Source organism: Schistocerca piceifrons, chromosome 5 (assembly GCF_021461385.2).
Source record: "Schistocerca piceifrons isolate TAMUIC-IGC-003096 chromosome 5, iqSchPice1.1, whole genome shotgun sequence".
Taxonomy (NCBI): domain Eukaryota; kingdom Metazoa; phylum Arthropoda; class Insecta; order Orthoptera; family Acrididae; genus Schistocerca; species Schistocerca piceifrons.
Window position 1 is genome coordinate 71,666,802 of NC_060142.1, and position 24,872 is coordinate 71,691,673.

Genomic DNA, 24,872 nt, shown 5'->3' on the forward strand with positions numbered 1-24,872 from the left:
GAACACTATTGCGCATACGTGGGATACCCTGCAACGTGCTGTTCAGAAGAAGTCTCCACCCCTTCATATTATTACGGATTTATTGACAGCCCTGAAGGATTCATGGTGTCAATTCCGTCCAGCACTACTTCAGACATTAGTCGGCTCCTTGCCACGATGTGTTTGGGCACTCCTGTATGCTCGAGGGAGGGGGGGGGGGGCATAGATGTACCCGTTTCTTTGGCTCTTCATTGGATTATAATGACTGAAATCAATGTAATCCAACAGTAAATTTAATCATTTCAGGTATACTAGTACCTTATGTTTCTTATGAGGTCTTCGATGGCAGGATGTTCATATGCCACTTTGCAATTTTTGAAATCAATGTTGAATAAGTATGAAGCAATTTCTCTTGTGATGCCCAGATCGAGAAGACCAAGGTCTTTCTTGGCTGCGTAGAAAAGCCTCTTGACACTGAACGTGTCCGTGACGAGTGGTGTGGACCCCCTGATGCTGACGTCGGTGTAGTTCGCCGGAGGGCTGTCGAGTGGGAGGTGACTCACGACGGTCAGGTGGTGGCCCCTTGCGGCCAACTCGCGCACCAGCCGGCCCAGCGTGTTGAAGTGGCTGCCGCCAGGGTAGTGGAACAACGCCAGAATGCGGGCTGCGTCGACAGTGCCCGCCGCCAAGCACGCCACTAATGCGACAAGCTGTGTATGTACCTGCAACGAGGAGACCTCCGATAAGAAACCTTTTAGTTATTTTGGTGCTCTTTGGGTGCACTTCGTCAGGCGTACGTCACTTCTTCATATCATTTGGCTACTCCTGAGAACTGCATCCTCATGAATGGTACTTCATGCTTCATTGTATACCGTCATACACTGATCAGACAAAACGCTATGACTGAACAGTATCATCTTCATCTTTGCCTAGGTGAGGTGTGTCGTCTTCCGGAGCCTTGGCTTTGCTCTGCCGCGATTGGTCAGTTTGATTTTAAATTTCGGAGTGCGCTGCGTTCCGGGAGAGACCTGCTGACGACGAGAGTATCGAGTGCTGTTGCCGGAGTGAGACGGGGAGTTTAGTTTCCGGTTGTGTGGCAGCGCAATGTTGCGGGAAAGGTGGTATAACTTCCAGTGAACGCACGTGATTGCTACGAGCGTGTGTACTCGGGACAGTGGCAGTCGTTCTGGAGGGGCTGTGTGATAAGAAAGCTTGGCGTGCCAACTGTTGACGCGGTGTGTCCGCGTTGCTATGGCGGAACAGTGGCGATTGACATAACTCGAGTTGGTGCTGGCTGCAACCTGTCACCAAATGCCTGTCTGCCTTCTGGACTAACGGTCAGAATTTTTTAACTTGATGTCTCTCACTCAATTTCTGCCAGTGTTGTCAGGTGTGTTGTAAGTAGGCTGTTTATGTTTTCTTATTGGTAACGCCACGTAGCGCTCTGTATGAAAATCACTGGCTGTGCTGTGTGCAGTCTGTGGCTAGTTTGCATTGTTGTCTGCCATTGTAGTGTTGGGCAGCGGCAGCTGGATGTGAACAGCGCGTAGTGTTGCGCAATTGGAGGTGCGCCGCCAGCAGTGGTGGATGTGGGGAGAGAGATGGCGGAGTTTTGAAATTTGTCATGAACTGCTATATATATTATGACTATTAAGGTAAATACATTGTTTGTTCTCTATTAAAATCTTTCATTTGCTAACTATGCCTATCAGTAGTTAGTGCCTTCCGTAGTTTGAATCTTTTATTTCACTTTTGTTTATCATGAGGTATGTACATTGGCTTCTGCAGAACTTAGCTTTCGGAGGACGATAACTACGACACTTCCACAGAGATTATCTTACCACAAGACGCACATTTAGCGCTACAGGACACGTATTTGAGTGATTAATTTTGTACTTAAAACATTTATTTTTAAAGATTTTTGAACTACAAAGAAAGTTTTCCGTGATACATTTCATTCCATTGCTGTAATCTGTAACACCTGAGGGTATAATTACATTAATCCTCAGGGGGGTACTCGCTTACTTTGTGTATCATGTGTTTGGCAAGCACAAGGAGCCATAGCTAATATGGTATTTGCTTATACAACTTTACACATCGGTACCATATTCCTCTAACACATAAATTACATAGCTATCTGATCATTTAACTGAGGGAGACAAACTTCTTTACTACGGCAGTGACAGATTTTAACGTAATTACACCGTTGGATAACTTCACACTTACGAAATTGTAATTTGTCTGTACTTTGTGAACTGTTCGTATTTTTTTGGAACCATTGTGATACAATGAGAGCTTTGAATGATGTATTTGGTATGGGATTATGATTTTTAAAATACCTTTGAGGCAGCTGACACTTTTGACATGAGCAGAGAATTTTTTTTAGGCTTAGAAATTATTGGAGGAAGTTACGACGATTTTGAGAGTTGACTGAGGTGTTATGATGTTATTATTACGATGACTATGTGTATTATGCTGTTGCGGTATGGTTATGATCAATAAGCTGATGCTATATGAGTTATTTGAATGTGCTACGTATCTGTTATGATGAAATATTGAAGAAGTGTCAACGAATAAGGTAAGGAATAATGAGTAGTGGTTAGGGACTCTAGTTTGTGAAAAAGGATGTTGGAAACCAAGAATCGTACTTTAAGAATTATGAAACGTGTGTACATGCGTGAATGTATTACAATGCCACTGAAAATTTTTTGGACTCTGTTATATTTACAGGATTTTGTTTCTACAGATTTGTAACGCAAATTCTTGACCTGTGAAATATTTTCATATGAGACTGTCACTGTAGCGGAAACTGGTGTCGTAAATATTTCCGTAAGAAAGTTAAGTGACCACCTGCACGTAATGCGTCATGGGCACCCAGCTGGGCGACAGTCGCCTGGAAAAAAGCCATTAGCGTGTGCCCCTTTCAGAGGTACAGGTGAAAAAAAAAGGGAGGCCATTATCCTCGCTATTGACGTTCCTTTGTAGAAAGCATTGCAAATACAACACGCTCAAACTTGAAAATATATAATTACACTGTGGAGCTCTTAATTTATGATATTTACTGAAATGCCTAATGAAATGACGAGAAATATTTTTATGTCTATACACCTGATTATGACTACTGTCTCTCTAGTTGACAGATTTTTCTACTAACTTATGAAATGCCTCATGACTACTGAATGATGTTCTTATGCTTTACTTTGTACATAGTTGCTTATTTCATTTGATATCTGGTTTCCAGCTGTGTTGCAGCATTAGTTTTATAAAATAAACTTAGATGCATTTGCTAATGTGAACACTTTCTGTCAACAGATCTATTAAATAATTATTTTATGATCCACATTCTTCGAAAAAGGAGCTCTTGGAATGGAAAGAACAATAAGAAGGGACTAATAACAGTAACTGCATATATAATTTTCTTTTCAAGTGCTTGGTAATTTTTTGTAGAATTAGTTTTTATGGTGCACCACTTTAATTACATAGATATTAAGTTGTGAACAGACATTTCTCTTATCTGCATTGTTGTCTTTAGTGTACTATTTTTTCTGCTTGAACTTTGTCATGCTTAGGTATATGTTATAGCATTTACTGCTGCTGTTTGCCAGGCATAGTGCTACTGAATTTTAATTTGTGTTACTCTGCTAAGCCAGTTTACTACTGATTTATTTTTCTTGTTTGCTGCTCATTGCCTTATATTAGTTGTAATTTATGCTGCTTGCTTTGCCTTTTGTATTTTTTATCATTGCTGCTTCTGTTAATTGTTTTGTGCTGCTGCATTGCCTCGTCCCTTAGTTTAGCATCTGAGCTCAGTAGTTGTAAGTTAGCTTAAGAGGGGGTAGACTATATAAGAAACTAACTATGATGAATTGGAAGAAATGCATTGAGAAGATATAAGAAAATGGTTTGGCCAAAAAAAAAGTAGTGTACAGTGGAGAAAAACTATTTTGAAAGAGGATGTGAACAGAATACAGAAAGTAGGCTTAGATAGTACTTTTGGGAATAATGATGAACAAAGGGAGATCTCCATGGAAAATACTGCAGTAAAACAAACCCTGTCCTTTCCTTTTGTGTCATCCCTCTATATGTCTGTGTACCCTTGTATATTTGTGTTTTTCCTGTCTTTATGTGTTTAGCTAATGAGAGTTATGTTGTAGAATTTTTCTAATAATATGTTATTTACTTTGTAAAGATGTTTAGACATTATTTATCTGTTCTGTTCTGTTGCTCATATGTGAAGTTGATGTTTCAAAAGTTATTCTGATCTTTATGTATGTACTTATGTCATTATTTTTGTAACACTGATGTATATTTTTATTTCTGTTCTTTTGTAAAGCCTGTGTTACTACAAATGTTATCTGTACTGTTATGTTCATTAATGAGGTGTTTTGTACCTTTGTAATTGTATTCTTATGTTATATAATTGTAATTGACACCAGTTCATCATATTATTAACTTGTAAGTTCCATTTCACTGCACACGTTTCTGTTGGTCATAATATATGGACAATATGTGAGAAATAGGGACTGTTAGTGTTTGCACGTGTGTTAACAATTCAGCAAGGGACTGGATAACAGCATTGCTGGTTCTAAGGACAATTCTAAAAACTATGTTAGTGCACAAGTGGTGGTTATGGACTTGCTATATTATCCGCAAGGCTCTTCGATGGTTATTGTGCACCTGCACAGTCGCAACAGATCGCAACAGATGGCTGCTGGCCATCTCTACAAGGACTACAGTGGGTCTGCATCTTTGATGATCCACCAATACCATTATCTCTACAAGGACTACAGTGGGTCTGCATCTTTGTTGACCCACCAATACCATTATTTCTACAAGGACTACAGTGGGTCTGAATCTTTGATGACCCACCAATACCATTATTTCTACAAGGACTACAGTGGGTCTGCATCTCTGGTTGCCCACCAATATCGTAATCTCTACCAGGACTACAATGGGTATGCTCTGTGATGACCTACCTACCAATATTCCTCAAAACTTCGAATGTCTCTGCTGTGGGTTTGCTCTGTTGTGACCCATTACTTGTCTGCATGTCGAGAGTCAGCACTGTCTTTCTGTTGGAAGGACAACACTACTTCTTCAAGACTGCATGGAAATCCACTACTTCCGTGTGCATTGTCTTTTACTGCTCAGACTTTGAGAAAAAAAACGGCAGTTTTACTGTGATGAATGATCAGGACTGTCTTATGGACTGTGAGAAAATTTTAGCTTTTGACCAACATTGTATCAATAAGTGTGTGCATTTGATATCTTTGTAATTGTAATTATGAAAAATTTTATCAAATCATTATTGGCCACTGCCCAAAACAATTTTAAAAATTTTTTGTGGGGAGCGTGGGGGCTATGTAAGTAGGCTGTTTATGTTTACTTATTGGTAACGCCACGTAGCGCTCTGTATGAAAATCACTGGCTGTGCTGTGTGCAGTCTGTGGCTAGTTTCCATTGTTGTCTGCCATTGTAGTGTTGGGCAGCGGCAGCTGGATGTGAACAGCGCGTAGCGTTGCGCAGTTGGAGGTGAGCCGCCAGCAGTGGTGGATGTGGGGAGAGAGATGGCGGAGTTTTGTAATTTGTCGTGAAGTGCTATATATATTATGACTATTAAGGTAAATACATTGTTTGTTCTCTATTAAAATCTTTCATTTGCTAACTATGCCTATCAGTAGTTAGTGACTTCCGCAGTTTGAATCTTTTATTTAGCTGGCAGTAGTGGCGCTCGCTGTATTGCAGTAGTTCGAGTAACCTAGATTTTTATGAGGTAAGCGATTTGTGAAATGCATAGGTTAATGTTAGTCAGGGCCATTCTTTTGTAGGGATTTCTGAAAGTCAGATTGCGTTGCGCTAAAAATATTGTGTGTCAGGTTAAGCACAGTCATGTATAATTTTTCAAAGGGGACGTTTTAGTGTTTTGCTCAAAGGTCGTGTGCCATGGTGTTTCGCAATTTTAGCAGGCTCAGGCGTGCCCGAAATCCCAATTCAATGATCTGCTGTTATATTGTCTAGTGGAACTATCACTAGAAACTCTCTGTGCCTTAATAACTGAACCTAAAATATTATCTGTGGTTGAAATTTTATTCTGACCCAAGTGCAATAACGATCTTGTATTTTACAATTTGTTGAGTGGTATTATTATTTAGTACTGGCCGTCACATTTACTAAGTCGAAGATTTACGAAGGCTAGTAGGCGTCATTAAGAGTTTCTGCCTAGATAGGCGTTATATTTTGAATCATGTGTTTCAATGTTTAGTAATTTTTATTTTATGTGTTACAGAGAGTCGCTGTCATGCCCTGTGTGGACGATTCGCCACGTTGGTGAAGTTTCTAGTTGTTCTGCTGGTCTGTGCCATATTGCTAAAGCAGGTGGTCCTAGCACAGCTGACTGTAAATTTTTCCTAGTGGTGAGGCGCACGGGCTGGTTTTAAGTGTTAACTCACTAACTTCAACCATTCTCAAATGTTTATTACTACTGATATTCACGCCCTTCAGGCTGAGTGGCGACGTCTCTACCCCGTTTTGGTTATTAATTTTATCTTGTTAGCTTGTTTCATTAAAGAAAGAGAAAAAAACGTTTGGTATATGAATTTGTCTTTTGGTCTTTACTGCTCCTTTGGACGAAGTAAATTAACTGTTTGTTTTGCATTCTTGTAGCATTGTCAAAACAGCATTTGTGGTTATATTTGATTGGCCCTTCTCGTCTAATGATTAAAGTCATTCCTTTCAGTAACATATTGTATTGGTCAATAATTAATGAAAGGTGTTGGGTCCTTCAGACCGTGATTATCTCCTTATGTTGAATCTTAAGGTCGTCATTCTGACATTATAGTTGTGAATGTTCAGCGGCCCTTCATGGCTGGAGATTAAAAAATTTTATTGTGTTGTTTTGTGATATATATATACTGGTGCAAATATATATATATATATATATATATATATATATATATATATATATATATCAGTAAACAAGTGTTTGTTTAATAAAATTAAATTGTGTTTGAAACTGTAACCTCATTTGGGTCTACGCTTTCACTCTCTGCAGCCTTTGAGCCAATGACCACTGCCCATAGCGACGTTGAATACCATATGGTGGCGCTGACGGCACGTGACACAGTAACAGAGACATGCAAGTGGAGCAGACACAGACGAGGGATCACCCTAGCGAAGACATGAGCAGATTATTAATACACAGAACCTATGAACGAGCATCTCGAAAACGGCGAATCGGGTCGACTGTTCACATACTACCGTCTTGAGCATCTATGGATAGAGGTACAAGGTCAGTGAAATTACCACTAGGCACTAAGTGGTTAGACGTCCATGGTTCTTCACACACAACATTTGGCTCTGAGGCTTGTCTGCTCTGTAAAGTATTATAGATTGTGATCTGTGGCATCTATGCCGAAAGAGCAGAATGCTGGTGCACGCACAAGTGTTTTGAGGACGCCATTGATCGCACATTGTTGAAGATCGAGCTCTGCAGCAGGCCACCCCGACGTGATCACATGTTGACCCAACAAGATTGTCAATTACGATTGTAGTTGGCGTGAGACCATCGGGATTCGACTGTCGATCAATGGTAACCTGTCTGTTCTTGAGGCGAATCAGGCTTTTGCTACACTAGGTCGCTTCCCGTCTCCAAAAATGCTGTCATCGAGGTGAATGGCGGCACAGAACAGACAGTGTGCCATGGACTCAGGCTGGTAGGAGCAGCATTATGCTATAGGAGGCATTCTCCTGTGCGTGTAAAACTATGATGGTAATTGAAGACACGCTGACAGCTGTGAACCATCTGTGTCTCTTCAAGTTTGATGTATTCACTGAAGGCTATCCAGTCTGTCAGCAGTACAATTGTTCAAAATGGCTCTGAGCACTATGGGACTTACATCTTAGGTCATCAGTCCCCTAGAACTTAGAACTACTTAAACCTAACTAACCTAAGGACATCACACAGATCCATGCCCGAGGCAGGATTCGAACCTGCGACCGGAGCAGTCGCGCGGTCCCGGACTGAAGCGCCTAGAACCGCTTGGCCACCGCGGCCGGCAGTACAACTGTCCACGTCTAAAAGACAGAACCGTGCTACAGTGGTTTCAGGAGCATTATAGTGAACTCACGTTGATGTCTCGGCGACCAAATTCGCATATGTAAAACTTATGAAACCCATATGGGTTGCGATCGGGCACAATCATCACGTACACAAATCAGAAGCTCGCCATTTACGCCAACTACATGACTTGTGCATTGACATCTAATGCCACACACCTACCAACAAACTGTCGAATCCGTGATATGAAGAATCAGTGGTGTACTTCGTTCTCAAGAGGGACAAACGAGCTATTAAGCAAGTGGTCATAACGTTTTGGCTCGTCAGTGTATGTCAGTTTGTTCCTGCCGTTGTCATCAAATGTTTAAAACTGTCACTAGGAACAAGAACTGTTTCTAAAACTTTGATCAATCCATTTCGCACAGATTGCAAAAGCCAAAATTTTTAAATGGAGTACAAAATCTTCCGTGTAACTTGAGCCAGATTTACCCCAATAAGTAATCGTAGTCAAAGCATTTTCAGCATAATATTTTTTTTTTTAAACTCAAACGTGCACACAGGCGGTCTGACAGATCAACGAGAACATTTTCACATTAATACAATTTCTGACAATTTCTTCCCATACCCTACCTTCTCAGTACCTTTAGGTGACGGTATTAGGAGTCGTTTGGTATTGGCTACTCGGTATTCTAGCAACAGCTCTTGTGGTTAGTTTACAGAAAACAGTTCTAGGGCATCGTAGACCAGCCGCATGTACTGGTGTCAGTTCATTGTTAGCTCCCCTTAGATTATTCTGGCACACGCACGACGCAGTACTGGCTTTGTTTAGTTTTAGAACAGACTTTTTCTTGCTTGGTATCTTACTTCAGTATTGTGTAAATATTGTAACTCCATCATGATATCTTCTTATGACGCAGAAGAGGAGAGAATTAGATAGCTGATTGTAGAAGTGATGGCTGGATATGAAACTGATAATTACGGAGAATTGGAGAGTTTGATTTCAGAGGAATGCAGGACCCATAATATAGTAATGATTCCGACACTGAGCAAGAAGCATCGAATAATGAAACAGGAGACAGTGATTACGACGCAGATAGTGAAGTGTTTGACAGAGAACTCGCCCACAGGTTCTCATATCAGAGTGACACACATACCGGGAGAACAGTGCTATAACTCCTCTACACCACTGCTTACCTTTTAATGAATAAATTATGCACATACTCATTAACTGTACTAATAGGTATATACAAAGTGTTCAGGGGAAGTTTTCTGGGGCGAGAGATGCCCAACAATCTAACGAAGATGAAATGAAGGCTTTATTGGAATTATTTTACTACACTTGTGTGCTTTGTGCCTATCAAGTACGTCTGCAAGACTGGTGGCGAACAAATGGCACTGAACATAGACATTGCGGTGTCATCATTAGACATCACTCTTGCACTGGTCATCAAAAGCCCGCCAGCACGAACGTCACTACCTGAGGACCACGAGTGGTGGTGCTAGTGAAACAGTATACGCATACTAAGCTCCGTAAGTCTGCCTCTACTGGAGGAGTACACGACACCAACCCCCTCTCCGGCGGGGGCATAAAGGGCGCCGCCGACAGCGCTCAGGGGTCGGTTCATCAACGCGGGTCATTTCCTCAGTTCGACAACTAAGCTCCAAGGGGCAGCAACTGACGACGTCATAGTCAGTTACGTCTGGGACAAACAGCGCTGCTAGCAAGATATTTTACTGCTGAGTTGACAAAAGACTTCATTCAGAGGCTGGAAGTGCTTCGTATGTTATACATTACTGTTCCTGAACAAAATAATTAAATGTCTTTTATTATTAAATTGTTGCACTGTCTATTGATATTCTATAATGTGGCCAGCTACCATGGCCTGTCTCCTGCTTCCTGGTCTACGAGTTGATGTTGTGACTACCCGAGACACAACAGCCATAAACAGATCTCATTTTCTCCTTCGTTGCAGCAAATTCGACAGTAAAGAAACACGATGTGAGGCGGAGAAGACATGTCACATGACGGTGATAACACAGGTTTTTAGCCTGATTGTTGAAAATGTTCAGAATACGTGACAGACGATGAAACACTGGTTGCAGATCCCACCACTACATGAAAAATAAACCCGACAAGTATGGAATAGAGATTTTCGCAGAAGTGGACGCCAAAATTTCTTACGCATTGAGCATAGAGGCGTACAGTATGTTCTGCAACAGCCGCACTTTTACAAACAGGATAACATGTGAACTTATATACAGACTTTACTGATCTATCATGAAGACAGGACGCAGCGTAACTTGCGACAATTATTTTACAAGTTACGATCTTACAAACGCATTTATGACATAGAGGACAACCGTCGTTGGTACCCTGAAGAAGAATAGGAGACAAGCCCCCTTGGGATTTCTAGCACTTAAAACTGACAATAGTCATCTATGTTTGTCTTTCAGGACAATTGTACATTACCCACTTACGTGCCGAAAAGAAATAGCCTGTTGTTACTTCTGTCTACGACGCATTGCGATGGACATAGTGACCAAAACACAGAGAAGCATAAAAATCCATAAATTATCGCATTCTATAAACTCACTAAGGGTGGAGATGACCTGTTAGAGGGAATGACTGTGTCATATAACGTAGCTAGAAACACAAGATGGTCAGTGTTTGTATGTCACGCTATCATGAATCCGGATGTGTTAATAGGAGAGGGAAACTGAGAGGAACAAAATTCCTGAGGCAGTTGTCTTCGACAAAAAGTAACTGAGAGAATTGAAGAGCTTTTTAGTGTGAGAAGTTCTGAACTGGAAACAGCTAACTGCAGCCTCCCGAGGACAGTGTGTGGACTGAGAAACCAAAAGCAGAAAGACCAGATATGTCTGTAAAAACTGCGACGAATACATTTGCCTTGTACATTCTATTACTGCGTCCCAACACTGCTCGTCAAGACGTGCCACTGCATATGTGCATTATTTTCATAGCAGTTCGTTTTCCTGTATCTCCATTTTGCGTAGATGTTTTCGACCGAAATATAATTTATTTCTTTTAATTAGATGTGTTAAAGTGATTTACAATGATACTAGTCAATTTACTGACACTTTCCCCCACGACATACATCACAATGGAAATTAAAAGTGAATGAAACTGTAACGGTCTGTGAGACTAGCTGCGTGTACTAACGTAGAATTTCTAGGCACGTGCACCGCCGGGTTAATGTCAAATGCACTTACCACACTACAGCACTTGACTTGTTGTGGATCTTATACTGACCTTTTAATTCATGAAGTAAAATCACGAAATTTTGTTGATTACTTGCGACTTGCTTGTATTGCACACATCAAAAGTGTCACCTTCTTCTACATGTAACTGAAACCTACCGGTCCACAACAGCCTTATTCCCGGGTTCACTAGCAAATTTGCGAAGCTATTGCTCGACACAGGCGGTCCAACTCAGACCGTGTGTCACAATATAATATAAAGTACTGTAAGTAGGCTGTTTAGGTTTTTTTATTGGTAACGCCACCTTTGTATAAAAATCACTGGCTGTGCTGTGTGCAGTCTGTGTCTAGTTTGCATTTTTGTCTGCCATTGTAGTGTTGGGCAGCGGCAGCTGGATGTGAACAGCGCGTAGCGTTGCGCAGTTGGAGGTGAGCCGCCAGCAGTGGTGGATGTGGGGAGAGAGATGGCGGAGTTTTGAAATTTGTCAAGAACTGCTATATATATTATGACTATTAAGGTAAATACATTGTTTGTTCTCTATTAAAATCTTTCATTTGCTAACTATGCCTATCAGTAGTTAGTGCCTTCCGTAGTTTGAATCTTTTATTTAGCTGGCAGTAGTGGCGCTCGCTGTACTGCAGTAGTTCGAGTAACGAAGATTTTTGTGAGGTAAGTGATTTGTGAAACGTATAGGTTAATGTTAGTCAGGGCCATTCTTTTGTAGGGATTTTTGAAAGTCAGATTGCGTTGCGCTAAAAATATTGTGTGTCAGTTTAAGGACAGTCGTGTATAATTTTTCAAAGGGGATGTTTCATATGTCGACCCTTAGCCGAAGATACCTCACTGGAATCTTCTGATTTTTTCTTGTAGTTTGTGTAATTAGTGTAGATTTTGTTTATTGCTAGCGCGTAATTGTAGAGAGAATCTCCTTTGTAGTTGCAGTTGCACCAAGTATTTCGCAGCTGCGCTTGCAATTAACTAGATGTTATTTTCAGTGTTATGTTAATGTGTTCTCCTATTTTTCCTCTTCAAATCGTGTTTTTCTGTGTCGTCGTGTGAAATATTGTGACAGTAATGGCGTGTGAAAAACGTAATACTAGGCTCCAAAGTAAACTGAGAAATGACAGTGAAGACGAAAGTAGTGTGTTAGCGCCACCGTGTAATGAATTAACTAATGTTCAACATAGTAATTTGGTAATTGTGCATAAGGAAATGGAGCGGGCGGCAAACAATAGCGTAGGCAGTGAAACAATTAGTGAACAGGGAAGCATTATCGATCGATCGGTCGGCAACAGCTCGCCTCAGAAATCCGAAATGACAGGACACAATCTTGCAAATACTGTAGATTCAGGTTTTGCGTCCTCACCGTTTTCTCAAATAAGTCAAGACACATTTTCTGCTTGTCAAAATGTGAATATTGCCGGTTGAAATGCATTGCCGAATAGCACAGAGGAACATGTTTCAGACACCAGTGCATTGTTACTACAATTAATGCAACAAATGGGACAAAAGCTTCAAAAGTTAGACATAATCGAACAAAATCTTCAAAAGTTAGACACAATGGAACAAAATCAGAGACAAACACAGCATAAGCTTCAAAAGTTAGACACAATGGAACAAAATCAGAGACAAACACAGCAAAAGCTTCAAAAGTTAGACACCACGCTTGAACAAACACGTGAAGATTTAACTACTGAGTTACATAACATCGAATCGAAATCTCAAAAAGTCTGTAATGACGTAAAAACACAAATTTGTGAGCACTTCCAACGTACTTTTTCACGTCATGAAAATGCATTACAGAATCACGAAGCAGCCATAAAAGAACTGCAAACTATTGTTCATGAAAATCACGACACCTTGCAAGCTAAAACTGACTCAGTTGCATCTACCGATTCGGTTACGCAACTTGCAAAAACTCAAGAAAACTTAAAGGACACAGTAGATACGATTTCAACACAAATGGGCACTCTGAAACTTGGTTCAGAAAAACACACTGAGGAAATAAGTACACTATCGGAGAAAAAGTAGCCGAACTTTCGGATCAGTTCACTAATTTATCTACGAAGGTAGATGATAATCTGAATGACACAAAACCGGTAGTCTTTAATGACACAGAAGAGTGCGAACAAATTAGGAAACTGAAACAAAATCTGAATCAAATTAATACGCAACACCAAAGAGAAATCCGGGAAGTACAAGATCAGCTGACACAGGTAATACACGAATTACGTATTTCAGAGGACATTCGCGCTCCAATACGGGAAGAGGGACATAGAAATACGGAACAGCCACAAAATAATAACACAGGGCACTTCGGAAATCATGAAAGAAATTGGCAAGGCACACCGAATTTTGAGATGGAACCGCCGAAACGACGTAACAATGACCGACATGTGACTCGCCGACATGATGATTTTCACTATAAGCTGTTCATTACTACACGTAAATTCAAAACATTTAAGAATTCTGGCAACGACATTCATCCACAAGTGTGGCTCCATGAAGTCTCTCATTGTTTTCCTCCCAACTGGTCATTAGAACACAGATTAGAATTTATGTGTGGCTACTTAGAGAATGAACCAGCTGTAAGAATGCGATCGGTCATTCACCATTGCCACAGTGAAGGAGAATTTTACCATGCCTTCCTCTCAGCATATTGGTCTCAAGCCACACAAGACCGAGTAAGACATGGCATCATAATGATGAAACATTTCGAACAATCTGAATTTTCAAGTCTTGTGAAATATTTTGAAGACATGTTGCACAAGAATCAGTACCTGTCAAACCCATACAGTCCCTCAGAACTCATCCGCATTTGCTTAATCAAATTACCTGAACATTTACGACATATTTTTTGGCAGGACGTTGCAAAGACGACATTGAAGCTTTTCAAGGACTCTTACAAGAATTAGAAATTGACACAGACAGTCGCGGGATGCGAAAACAGGAAAACAATCACTACAGGTCACATCCGTCACAATTCCGTGATGACAGAAGCAATAACTGGATACGACAAGCCTATTCTTACAACGTAAATCGTGACCAAAACAGACACCACCCATATGACAACCACTGGAAGAGCAATAATAGTTACAGAGAAAGATCGCATTTCCGAAGTAGTGAATATGACAGAGATTACCTTAGAAACGGACAATATGGGAACCAAACCAATTATTATCAAGGGAGACAGAATAACTTTAGACGCAACGGTCCAGCGTGAAATTACGATTCAGGGAGAAATTCTCCACCACGTGACCGACAAGAAAGAAACTATGGCATCTACCGACATGACGACAGACGATATGATCGTAACGACAGACCTGAATTGCATCAGAACTGGCGGGATTTAACAGGGCTGGGCCCTCTGGGCAAAGTGAATTTGTAGAAGTTAGGTCTCCAAATCCCAATAACGACGCGCGCCAACAAAGGAACAGACAATGACTCGCACCACAGGCAGCCGCGTGCGCCGGCTGGCTCAGAGAAAAATAACATAGACGCTAACCTTGAGAAAAATTTTAGCACTCCTTACCGACATATACCACATGATAATTGCGTTAAAGTTGAAACTCTGCGTACTAGGAAGAGTAAAGGTTTACACCACATTTCACATGTAAAACCGTTTATTGAAAGATAACTTGCTTTTTAACTTAGTCTTTGCTATAAAACTTTTCACTTCACATTTCTAGTATGCATTTTCAGACTTAGAAACTGTTACCACGCAACAATGTTTGAAGTTAAATATCCAGTCAAGAACCAAGAGAACTTATTTCAACAGATATTACGAATGCATTGTTATAGTGAACAGACGACACAGTGTTGTTATTTGTACATTCTTGCTTGTTAGTTGCACGATTACGTAACGACTATAAGGCTCAGATACTTAGAATATATACTGGTACTGCTAATGAGATTTAAATGCAACATTTTGGTTTACTTGAAAATACATTCAGGATTTAAAGTACTTTCTGTGAGATACCAGATGACACAGTGGTTGGTTTATGTGACAGCTACACAATTTTATCACGACGCTACTAATGAGTGACAATTTACAATGTTGCTTTTGCGGTGTTTCTGTTTTATTTCTGCACAGTTTTCTGAATTATTCTGGAAAGTAAAACATGTTTTAGTAGTAACTTTTGTGGTATAGCTACAATGAGACAGCCTTTTCCGTAGCACAACAATACGTTACAGTACAGTACTTTCTTCATCACAACAATAAGCGTAACAACTACGATATCTGTACGCAAAGCATTTCACTTTTGTTTATCATCAGGTAAGTACATTGACTTCTGCAGAACTTAGCTTTCGGAGGACAATAACTACGAGACTTCCACAGAGATTATCTTACAGCATGACGCACAGTTTAGCGCTACAGTACACGTATTTGAGTGATTAATTTCGCACTTAAAACATTTATTTTTTAAGATATTTGAAGTACAATGATACAAGGGTTTTCCGTGATACATTTCATTCCATTGCTGTAATCTGTAACACCTGAGGGTATAATTACATTAATCCTCAGGGGGGTACACGCTTACTTTGTGTACCATGTGTTTGGCAAGCACAAGTAGCCCTTGCTAATATGGTATTTGCTTATACAACTTTACACATCGGTACCATATTTCTCTAAGACAGAATTACACAGCTATTTGATCATTTAACTGAGAGAGACAAACATTTTTTTTTTACTACGTCAGTGACAGATGTTTACGTAATTACTCAGTTGGATAACTTCACACTTACGAAATTGTATTTTGTCTGTACTTTGTGAACTGTTCATATTTTTTTGGAACCATTGTGATACTACGAGAGCTTTGAATGATGTATTTGGTATGGGATCACGATTTTAAAGTACGTTTGAGGTAGATGACACTATTGAAATGAGCAGAGAATTTTTTTTAGGTTTTGAAACTATTGGAGGAAGCTACGACGATTTTGAGATTTGGCTCAGGTTTTATGATGTTATTTTTATGACAACGATGTGTATTATGCTGTTGAGGTATGTTTATGATCAATAAGCTGATGCTATATAAGGAATGTGATTACGTGTTTATATGTATATGAATAATGAATAGAAGTTAGGGACTCTGGTTTGTGAAAAAGGATGTTGGAAACCGAGAATCGTACTTTAAGAGTTATGAAATGTATGTAAATGCGTGAGTGTATTACAATGCCGACGAAAATTTCTTGGACACAGTTATATCAATAGGATTTTGTTTCTACACATTTGTAACGCAAATTCTCAACCTGTGATTTTTTTTATATGAGACTGCCACTGTAGCGGAAACTGCTGTCGTAAATATTTCAGTAAGAAAAGTAAGCGACCTTGACGTAATGCGTTTTGGACGCCCAGCTGAGAGGTAGTCGTCTGACAAAAGAAAGCCATTAGGTGCAAAAAAAAAAAAAAAAAAAAAGGGAGGCCATTATCCTCACTATTGACATTTCTTTGTCGAAAGCATCGCAAATACGACACGCTCAAACTTGAAAACATATGATAACACTGTGGTGGTCTGAATTTATTATATTTACTGAAATGCCTAATGAAATGACAAGAAATATTTTATGTCTATACACCTGATTATGACTACTGTACTACCTTATGAAATGCCATATGGCTAATGAATGATGTTTCATGCCTTTCTTTGTACATATTTGCTCATTTTCTTTAATATCTAGTTTCTAGCTGCACTGCAGCATTGGTTAAAATAAAATTTAATATATGTACTAATATAGTTATTTTATGCCTACAGATCCAGTCAATAAGAAATTTATGATCTACTTCCACGAAAATGAGGGCACATAAATAGACATTTCCCTTATATGCATTGTTGTCTTTAGTGTACTATTTTTTCTGCTTGAGCTATGTCATGTTTAGATATATGTTTTTTTTTATTTGCTGCTGCTGTTTGCCAGGCATAATGTTACAGAGTTTGACTTTGTATTACGCTGTTAAGCCAGTTTTACAACTGATTTAGTTTTCTTGTTTGCTGCACAGTGCCTTATATTAGTTGTAATATTGCAATTGCTTTGCCAATTTGAATTTTTTGTCATTGATGTTTGTGTTAATTGTTTTGTGCTGCTGCATTGCCTCATCCCTTAGTTTAGCATCTGAGCTCAGTAGATTTAAGTTAGCTTAGAGGGGGTAGACTATAGAAGAGAATGAGTTGCGATGAATTGGAAGAAATGCATTGAGAAGTTATACGAAAAAAGTACAGAAAGCAGGTATAGGTAGGATTTTCTTGGAAATAAATAATGAGGTAAGAAATATGTGAAATAAATACAGAAAGCATGCTTGGATAGGATTTTTTTGGTGGAAGCAAAGGTTGTAATAAGACGAAAGATCTATGGAATGAAGTTTTGGGTTGGACTGCAGTACCAAATGTTACACTGAAAACAAACCCTGTCCTTTCCTTTTGTGTTATCCCACTATGTGTTTGTGTACCCTTGTGTATTTGTTTTCTTCCTGTCTCTGTGTAGTTTCATAGAATTATTTCTTCTTCTAATACTAAGCTACATTCACTATGATGAGGAATACTGTTATCCTCAAATATAATTGGCATTAATAATATGCTGTTTACCTTGTAAATATGCTTAGACATTATTTATTCTGTTTTGTTTTAATGCTCATGTGTGAAGTTGATGTTTCGAAAGTTATTCAGACCTTTTATGTATGTACTCATGTCATAATTCCTGTAACACTGATGTATATGTTATTTCGATTCTTTTGTAAAGCCCATATTACTACAAATGTTATCTGTACTATTATGTTCTTTAATGATGTATTTTGTACCTTTGTAATTGTATTTTCATGTTGTAAATTTATAATTGTATAGACACCAGTTCTTCAAATTAAGTTACATTTCACTGCACACGTTTCTGTTGGTCATAGTATATGGACAATATGTGAGAAGTAGGGACTGTTAGTGTTTGCATGTGTGTTAATAATTCAGCAAGGGACTGGATAACAGCATTGCTGGTTCTAAGGACAATTCCAAAAACTTTGTGAGTGCACAATTGGTGGTTATGGACTTGCTATATTATCTGCAAGACTCTTCAATGGTGATTGTGTACCTGCACAGTCACAACAGATGGTTGCTGGCCATCTCTACAAGGACTACAGTGGGTCTACACCTGTGGTGATCCACCAAGACCATTATTTCTACAAGGACTACAGTGGGTCTACACCTTTGATGATCCATCAGTACCATTATTTCTACAAGGACTGTAGTGGATCTGCACCTTTGGTGGCCCACCTATACCATACTCTCTACCAATACTATAGTGGCTCTGCTCTGTGACGACCTACCTACCAATATTCTTCAAAACTTCGAATGACTCTGCTGTGGGTTTGCTCTGTTGTGATCCATTACTTGTCTGCATGTCGAGAGTCAGCACTGTCTTTCCGTTGGAAGGACAACACTACTTCTTCAAGACTGCATGAAAATCCACTACTTCCGTGTGCATTTTCTTTTACTGCTCAGACTTTGAGAAAAACCCTGCTATTTTACTGTGATGAACGATTAGGACTGTCTTTATGGACTGTGAGAAAATTTTAACTTTTGACCAACATTGTATCAATAAGTGTGTGCATTTGATATCTTTGATATTGCAATTATGAAAAATTTTATCAAATCATTATTGGCCACTGCCCAAAACAATTTGTAAAATTTTTGTGGGGAGCATGGGGGCTATGTTTTTTTATTGGTAACGCCACCTTTGAATAAAAATCACTGGCTGTGCTGTGTGCAGTCTGTGTCTAGTTTGCATTGTTGTTTGCCATTGTAGTGTTGGGCAGCGGCAGCTGGATGTGAACAGCGCGTAGCGTTGCGCAGTTGGAGGTGAGCCGCCAGCAGTGGTGGATGTGGGGAGAGAGATGGCGGAGTTTTGAAATTTGTCATGAACTGCTGTATATATTATGACTATTAAGGTAAATACATTGTTTGTTCTCTATTAAAATCTTTCATTTGCTAACTATGCCTATCAGTAGTTAGTGCCTTCCGTAGTTTGAATCTTTTATTTAGCTGGCAGTAGTGGCGCTCGCTGTACTGCAGTAGTTCGAGTAACGAAGATTTTTGTGAGGTAAGTGATTTGTGAAACGTATAGGTTAATGTTAGTCAGGGCCATTCTTCTGTAGGGATTTTTGAAAGTCAGATTGCGTTGCGCTAAAAATATTGTGTTTCAGTTTAAGGACAGTCGTGTATAATTTTTCAAAGGGGACGTTTCATAGTACAAGAATAACGCCCGTACTGCAAAATCAGGGCAACGAGCGTAACTGACTGCCACACAGAGAGCAGAGCTACTTGTACAACCCGGAGCGCAAACGGTGCAGTATGACGGGACACAGAACGTCGTTCTGAAAACTCTACGGTACTCTACAGTACAACAGGGAACATCTGAGTTACGACACTACAAGGAATTGTACTATTGATGAGAAATGCAAAGTAGGGAAAAAAATTGTCTGTACTTGTGGACAGAGCCGCTGACACCTCTTGTTAAACAAGAGCTAAATTGCCATCCAACCTTCTATGACGACATAAAGTCTAGCTCTAAACAGCTCTATTTCCGACATCTCGTCTTCACTGTTTGGTAATTCCGCCCGCATCGCCAATCCAAACGGAATGACAGTTTCACTGTTTGCGGTTTAACCACGATGTGCTCCTTGGCGCCTGTTTGAAGAGTTCAACTAAGAGACTGTGTAATAAATTAAAATATCGCACTATGTCGAAGGTCAAATTATACTCTATGTCCTTACTAATGTTTAGCAATCGTTTCCCTAATTTCGTTTTCCAATTTCTTAAAAATAATTTATGCACTAAAAGTCTCCTCCTTATTGTCTTTTGTCTTCCATCCACCTTCATACAAGGACACATTTCTCCGTTATTCGAAAGCAATATTTTATCTGCAGATTCCAAAAATAACCCCAAAAAATTTTAGTTGTACGTAAGATCTATGAACGCTACAAATAATTCAATACCTTCTCTTGCTGATGGTACGGGTAATGTAACTGATGATGATAAACAGGAAGCCGAAATTCTAAACGTGGCTTTCAAAAACTCGTTTACGGTAAGGGACCGCAACACCATTCCCCCTTTCAATTATTGAGCAAACGCAAGAATGGCTGACATAGGGTTTAGTGCATCTGGAATTGTAAAACAGTTAAGATCCTTAGATGCCAGTAAGGCATCTGGCCCAGGTGGTATCCCCGTAAGATTATGCGTTGACTATGCTACAAATATAACACCATTCTTATCCATCATCTATCAGAGATCATTAGAACAGCGGAAAGTTCCACGGGACTGAAAGAATGTCCAGGTTATAGCAATCTATAAAAATGGTAGATAATCGGATGCACATAATTACCAGCCAATTTCACTGACACCGATTTGTTCTAGAATCATGGAACATATTTTGTGTTCAGACATAATGACCTTTCTAGACTCTGAGAAGCCCATCTACAGAAACCAGCACGCTTTGAGAAAACAGCGGTCATGCGAGACACAGCTTGCCTTCTTTGGCAGGCTCTAGATACCAGCTCCCAGGTTGATGCCCATGTTCCTCGACTTTCGAAAGGCGTTCGACTCAGTTCCGCACTGTCGCTTGCTCCAAAAGTGCGCTCTTTCGGTCTATTCGATGACATATGTGGTTGGCTAGAAAGTTTTCCAGCAGACAAAGAGCAGTTTGTCGTCCAGAATCGGGAGACTTCAACAGAAACATGCGTAACTTCAGGTGTGCCCCATGGCAACGTAATAGGTCCGCTGCTTTTTACGATTTACACAAACGATCTGATTGACGGTATTGACAGCGGCATTAGACTGTTTGCCGATGATGCGTTAGTCTACAGGAAAGTAGTATCACATAAAAGTTGTGAACAGATCAGTGAGGATTTGCAGAAAATAAGTGCGTGGTGTAATGACTGGCAGTCATCTCTTAATATTAGTAAGTGTAACATACTGCGTATAACAAAGCGAAAATCCCCATTAATGTACGAGTACAAAATAAATGCCCAGTCTTTGGAAGCGGTGACATCCGTCAGGTATCTGATTGTGACTATTAGAAATGATATCAAATGGAACTATCAGATGGCACAAGTAACGTGCAGTTTATTGGTAGAATCCTGACGCGATGCCGTCCTTCAACGAAGGAATTTGCTTACAATACTTTAGTCCGTCTAGTCTTAGGTTATTGTTCGTCTTTACGGGACCCTTACCAGTTGGGTCTGATTCAAGAGACTGAGAAGGTCCAAAGAAGAGCGGCAAGATTCGTGACTGGTACATTTAGCCATCGCGAGAGCGTTACAAATCTCATAGAGAGTTTGAAGTGGGTCACACTTGCAGATAGGCGACGTGCTAAACGTAAGGGGCTGCTCACTAAATTGCAAAATCGGATCTTCGCCGATGATGTCGAGCATATATTGGTATTACTAACTTTCAAATCGCGCAATGATCCCCATTCAAAAATAAGGGAAATTAGAGCTCGTACAGAGGCGTTCAGACAGTCGATTTTCCCTCGCGTCATCCGCGAGTGGGGGGGAATATGACTGGTGCGAATAGTGCGAATAGTGCCCTAGTGCCCTCCGCACGCGCCGTTTGGTGGCTGGCAGAGTATATGTGTAGATGTAGATAAAGATACTTATAACTTTCGTAATATCAGTGATGAAATTTAAGTTCACTTGCGCTTTATTTTAATGTTGTGTTGTTGTGGTCTTCAGTCCTGAGACTGGTTTGATGCAGCTCTCCATGCTACTCTATCCTGTGCAAGCTTTTTCATCTCCCAGTACCTACTGCAACCTTCTGAATCTGCTTAGTGTATTCATCTCTTGGTCTCCCCCTACGATTTTTACCCTCCACGCTGCCCTCCAATACTAAATTGGTGATCCCTTGATGTCTCAGAACATGTCCTACCAACCGATCCCTTCTTCTGGTCAAGTTGTGCCACAAACTTCTCTTCTCCCCAATCCTATTCAATACTTCCTCATTAGTTATGTGATCCACCCATCTAAACTTCAGCATTCTTCTGTAGCACCACATTTCGAAAGCTTCTATTCTCTTCTTGTCCAAACTAGTTATCGTCCATGTTTCACTTCCATACATGGCTACACTCCATACGAATACTTTCAGAAATGACTTCCTGACACTTAAATCAATACTGGATGTTAACAAATTTCTCTTCTTCAGAAACGCTTTCCTTGCCATTGCCAGCCTACATTTTATATCCTCTCTACTTCGACCATCATCAGTTATTTTGCTCCCCAAATAGCAAAACTCCTTTACTACTTTAAGTGCCTCATTTCCTAATCTAATTCCCTCAGCATCACCCGACTTAATTAGACTACATTCCATTATCCTTGTTTTGCTTTTGTTGATGTTCATCTTATATCCTCCTTTCAAGACACTGTCCATTCCATTCAACTGCTCTTCCAAATCCTTTGCTGTCTCTGACAGAATTACAATGTCATCGGCGAACCTCAAAGTTTTTATTTCTTCTCCATGAATTTTAATACCTACTCCGAATTTTTCTTTTGTTTCCTTTACTGCTTGTTCAATATACAGATTGAACAACATCGGGGACAGGCTACAACCCTGTCTTACTCCCTTCCCAACCACTGCTTCCCTTTCATGTCCCTCGACTCTTATAACTGCCATCTGGTTTCTGTACAAATTGTAAATAGCCTTTCGCTCCCTGTATTTTACCCCTGCCACCTTTAGAATTTGAAAGAGAGTATTCCAGTCAACATTGTCAAAAGCTTTCTCTAAGTCTACAAATGCTAGAAACGTAGGTTTGCCTTTCCTTAATCTTTCTTCTAAGATAAGTCGTAAGGGCAGTATTGCCTCACGTGTTCCAGTGTTTCTACGGAATCCAAACTGATCTTCCCCGAGGTTGGCTTCTACTAGGGACTTGATTAAAATCCCTTTACTAATGATGAATTCAGAATCTGCTTGTCTTTCAGCTATTTAACTTGCAGGGGAAGCAACGTCTGGGTTTCGCGACATCAGCGCGGCGTCATATGCGTATTTGCGTTCCGTAGAAGTCGAACCTTGCACTCTAATTCTCTTATTATGAAGTCTGATTACAGTTCTTGTGTTATGGAAATCATTTTGTGGCCTTACATGCCACACTAACAGAGAAACCCGGCGTTGTCCAGGTATTGGTTTATAACTGTTTGTTGCGAGTAGAGAGCTGTCATTGAGTTTCCTAGGGCAGAAAACCAGCGCATCGGAGGTATTCGTAGGCGCTTCCAGAATGTCTTCGGAGACCTCTCAGCGAACAAACTATCATTCGAGGTGACCGGCGGATCACAATCAGACGCTTCGCTGCACAACTGGAAGCGTATGACACATTCGCCCACCACGTTGCATACTCAGAGATGAGTGCCCCGTTGGGTTTCCCGACGCCTAACAGACCATAAGGAGCAACCAAGGCCAGCCTGTGCGGAGTTTCGTGGGCGTTATGCGGCTCATGGTGACAACTGTTTGTCCAACATCGTCACAGGCCATGAAACATGGGTTCATGAACTGGAAACAAAACGGCGATCCATGGAGCGGGGCCACGCCACGTGTCCTCGGAAGAAATGGCTCAAAGCTGCACCCTCTGCCCGTAAAGTCGTGGCGACGGTCTTCCAGGACTCTGAAGGGGTTACGCCGTTTGACATCCTCAATCGTTGTGCAACCGTCAGCGCTGAAGTTTACTGTGCTACACTCAGTAAATCGAAGAAAAGGCTCCAAAGTGAGTAAAAATTTCTCGGTGTACATGCCGCGTCAAATCCTGATTTGACGCGGCATGTACACCGAGAAATTTTTACTCAGGAAATACGTCGCGAAAGACTTCGTAGCCAAGGCTCCAAAGTGTTCGTTACCACAAAAATGCGAACGATTCTTCCTCCTCCATGACAACGTAAGGCGTCACACAAGTATGGGCACCTGAGACGAACTCACAATACTCTGTTGGACTGTTCCTCCTCATTCACCCTAGTACCCTGATCTGGCACTTTCCGACTCCCATCTATTTGGCCCAATGAAGGGTACCCTCCCTGCGAAGCAGTATGTGGATGTTGGGGAGGTTATTGAGGCAGCAACACTTTGGCTCTAATGGTGACCAGTAGAGGGGCTCCATGCAGTCATAAATTCCCTCCCAGCAAGGAGGCGTAAGGACCACGAAGATAAGATACAGGAAATTAGCACTCATACGGAGGCATACAGACAGGCGTTTTCCTCTCGCTGTATTTGCGAGCAGAACAGGAAACGAAATGAGTAGTAGTGGTATGGGGTACCCTCCGCCACGAACATTACTGTAGCTTGTGGAGAATGTATGTAGATATAGATGGCAATTATATTCCTCCTGTCGCATTTTGTAACGTTGTCTGACATACCTTCAGCTACACCACTAAATGCTTTCCCTCGTTTCTCTACTTTTTCTCTATAATTCATCGAACTGTAATTTGAGGAAGTACGAGGGCAGTTCAATAAGTAATGCAACACATTTCTTTTCTGAAACAGGGGTTGTTTTATTCAGCATTGAAATACATCAGGTTATTCCCCAACCTTTTAGCTACACAACACTATTTTTCAACGTAATCTCCATTCAATGCTATGGCCTTACGCCACCTTGAAATGAGGG

The 24,872-nt window shown here is 40.5% G+C and overlaps 1 protein-coding gene across 1 annotated transcript in view; it reads right to left on the reverse strand.

The window, feature by feature from the left end:
* The window catches only part of LOC124798712 (UDP-glucosyltransferase 2-like), a 115,678-nt gene that overhangs the window by 75,765 nt on the left and 15,041 nt on the right, over positions 1-24,872 (reverse strand). Inside the window, exon 2 of the mRNA XM_047262229.1 lies at positions 298-701. Within this exon, the coding sequence (XP_047118185.1) occupies positions 298-701 (404 nt within the window). The remainder of the gene's footprint in view (positions 1-297; positions 702-24,872) is intronic.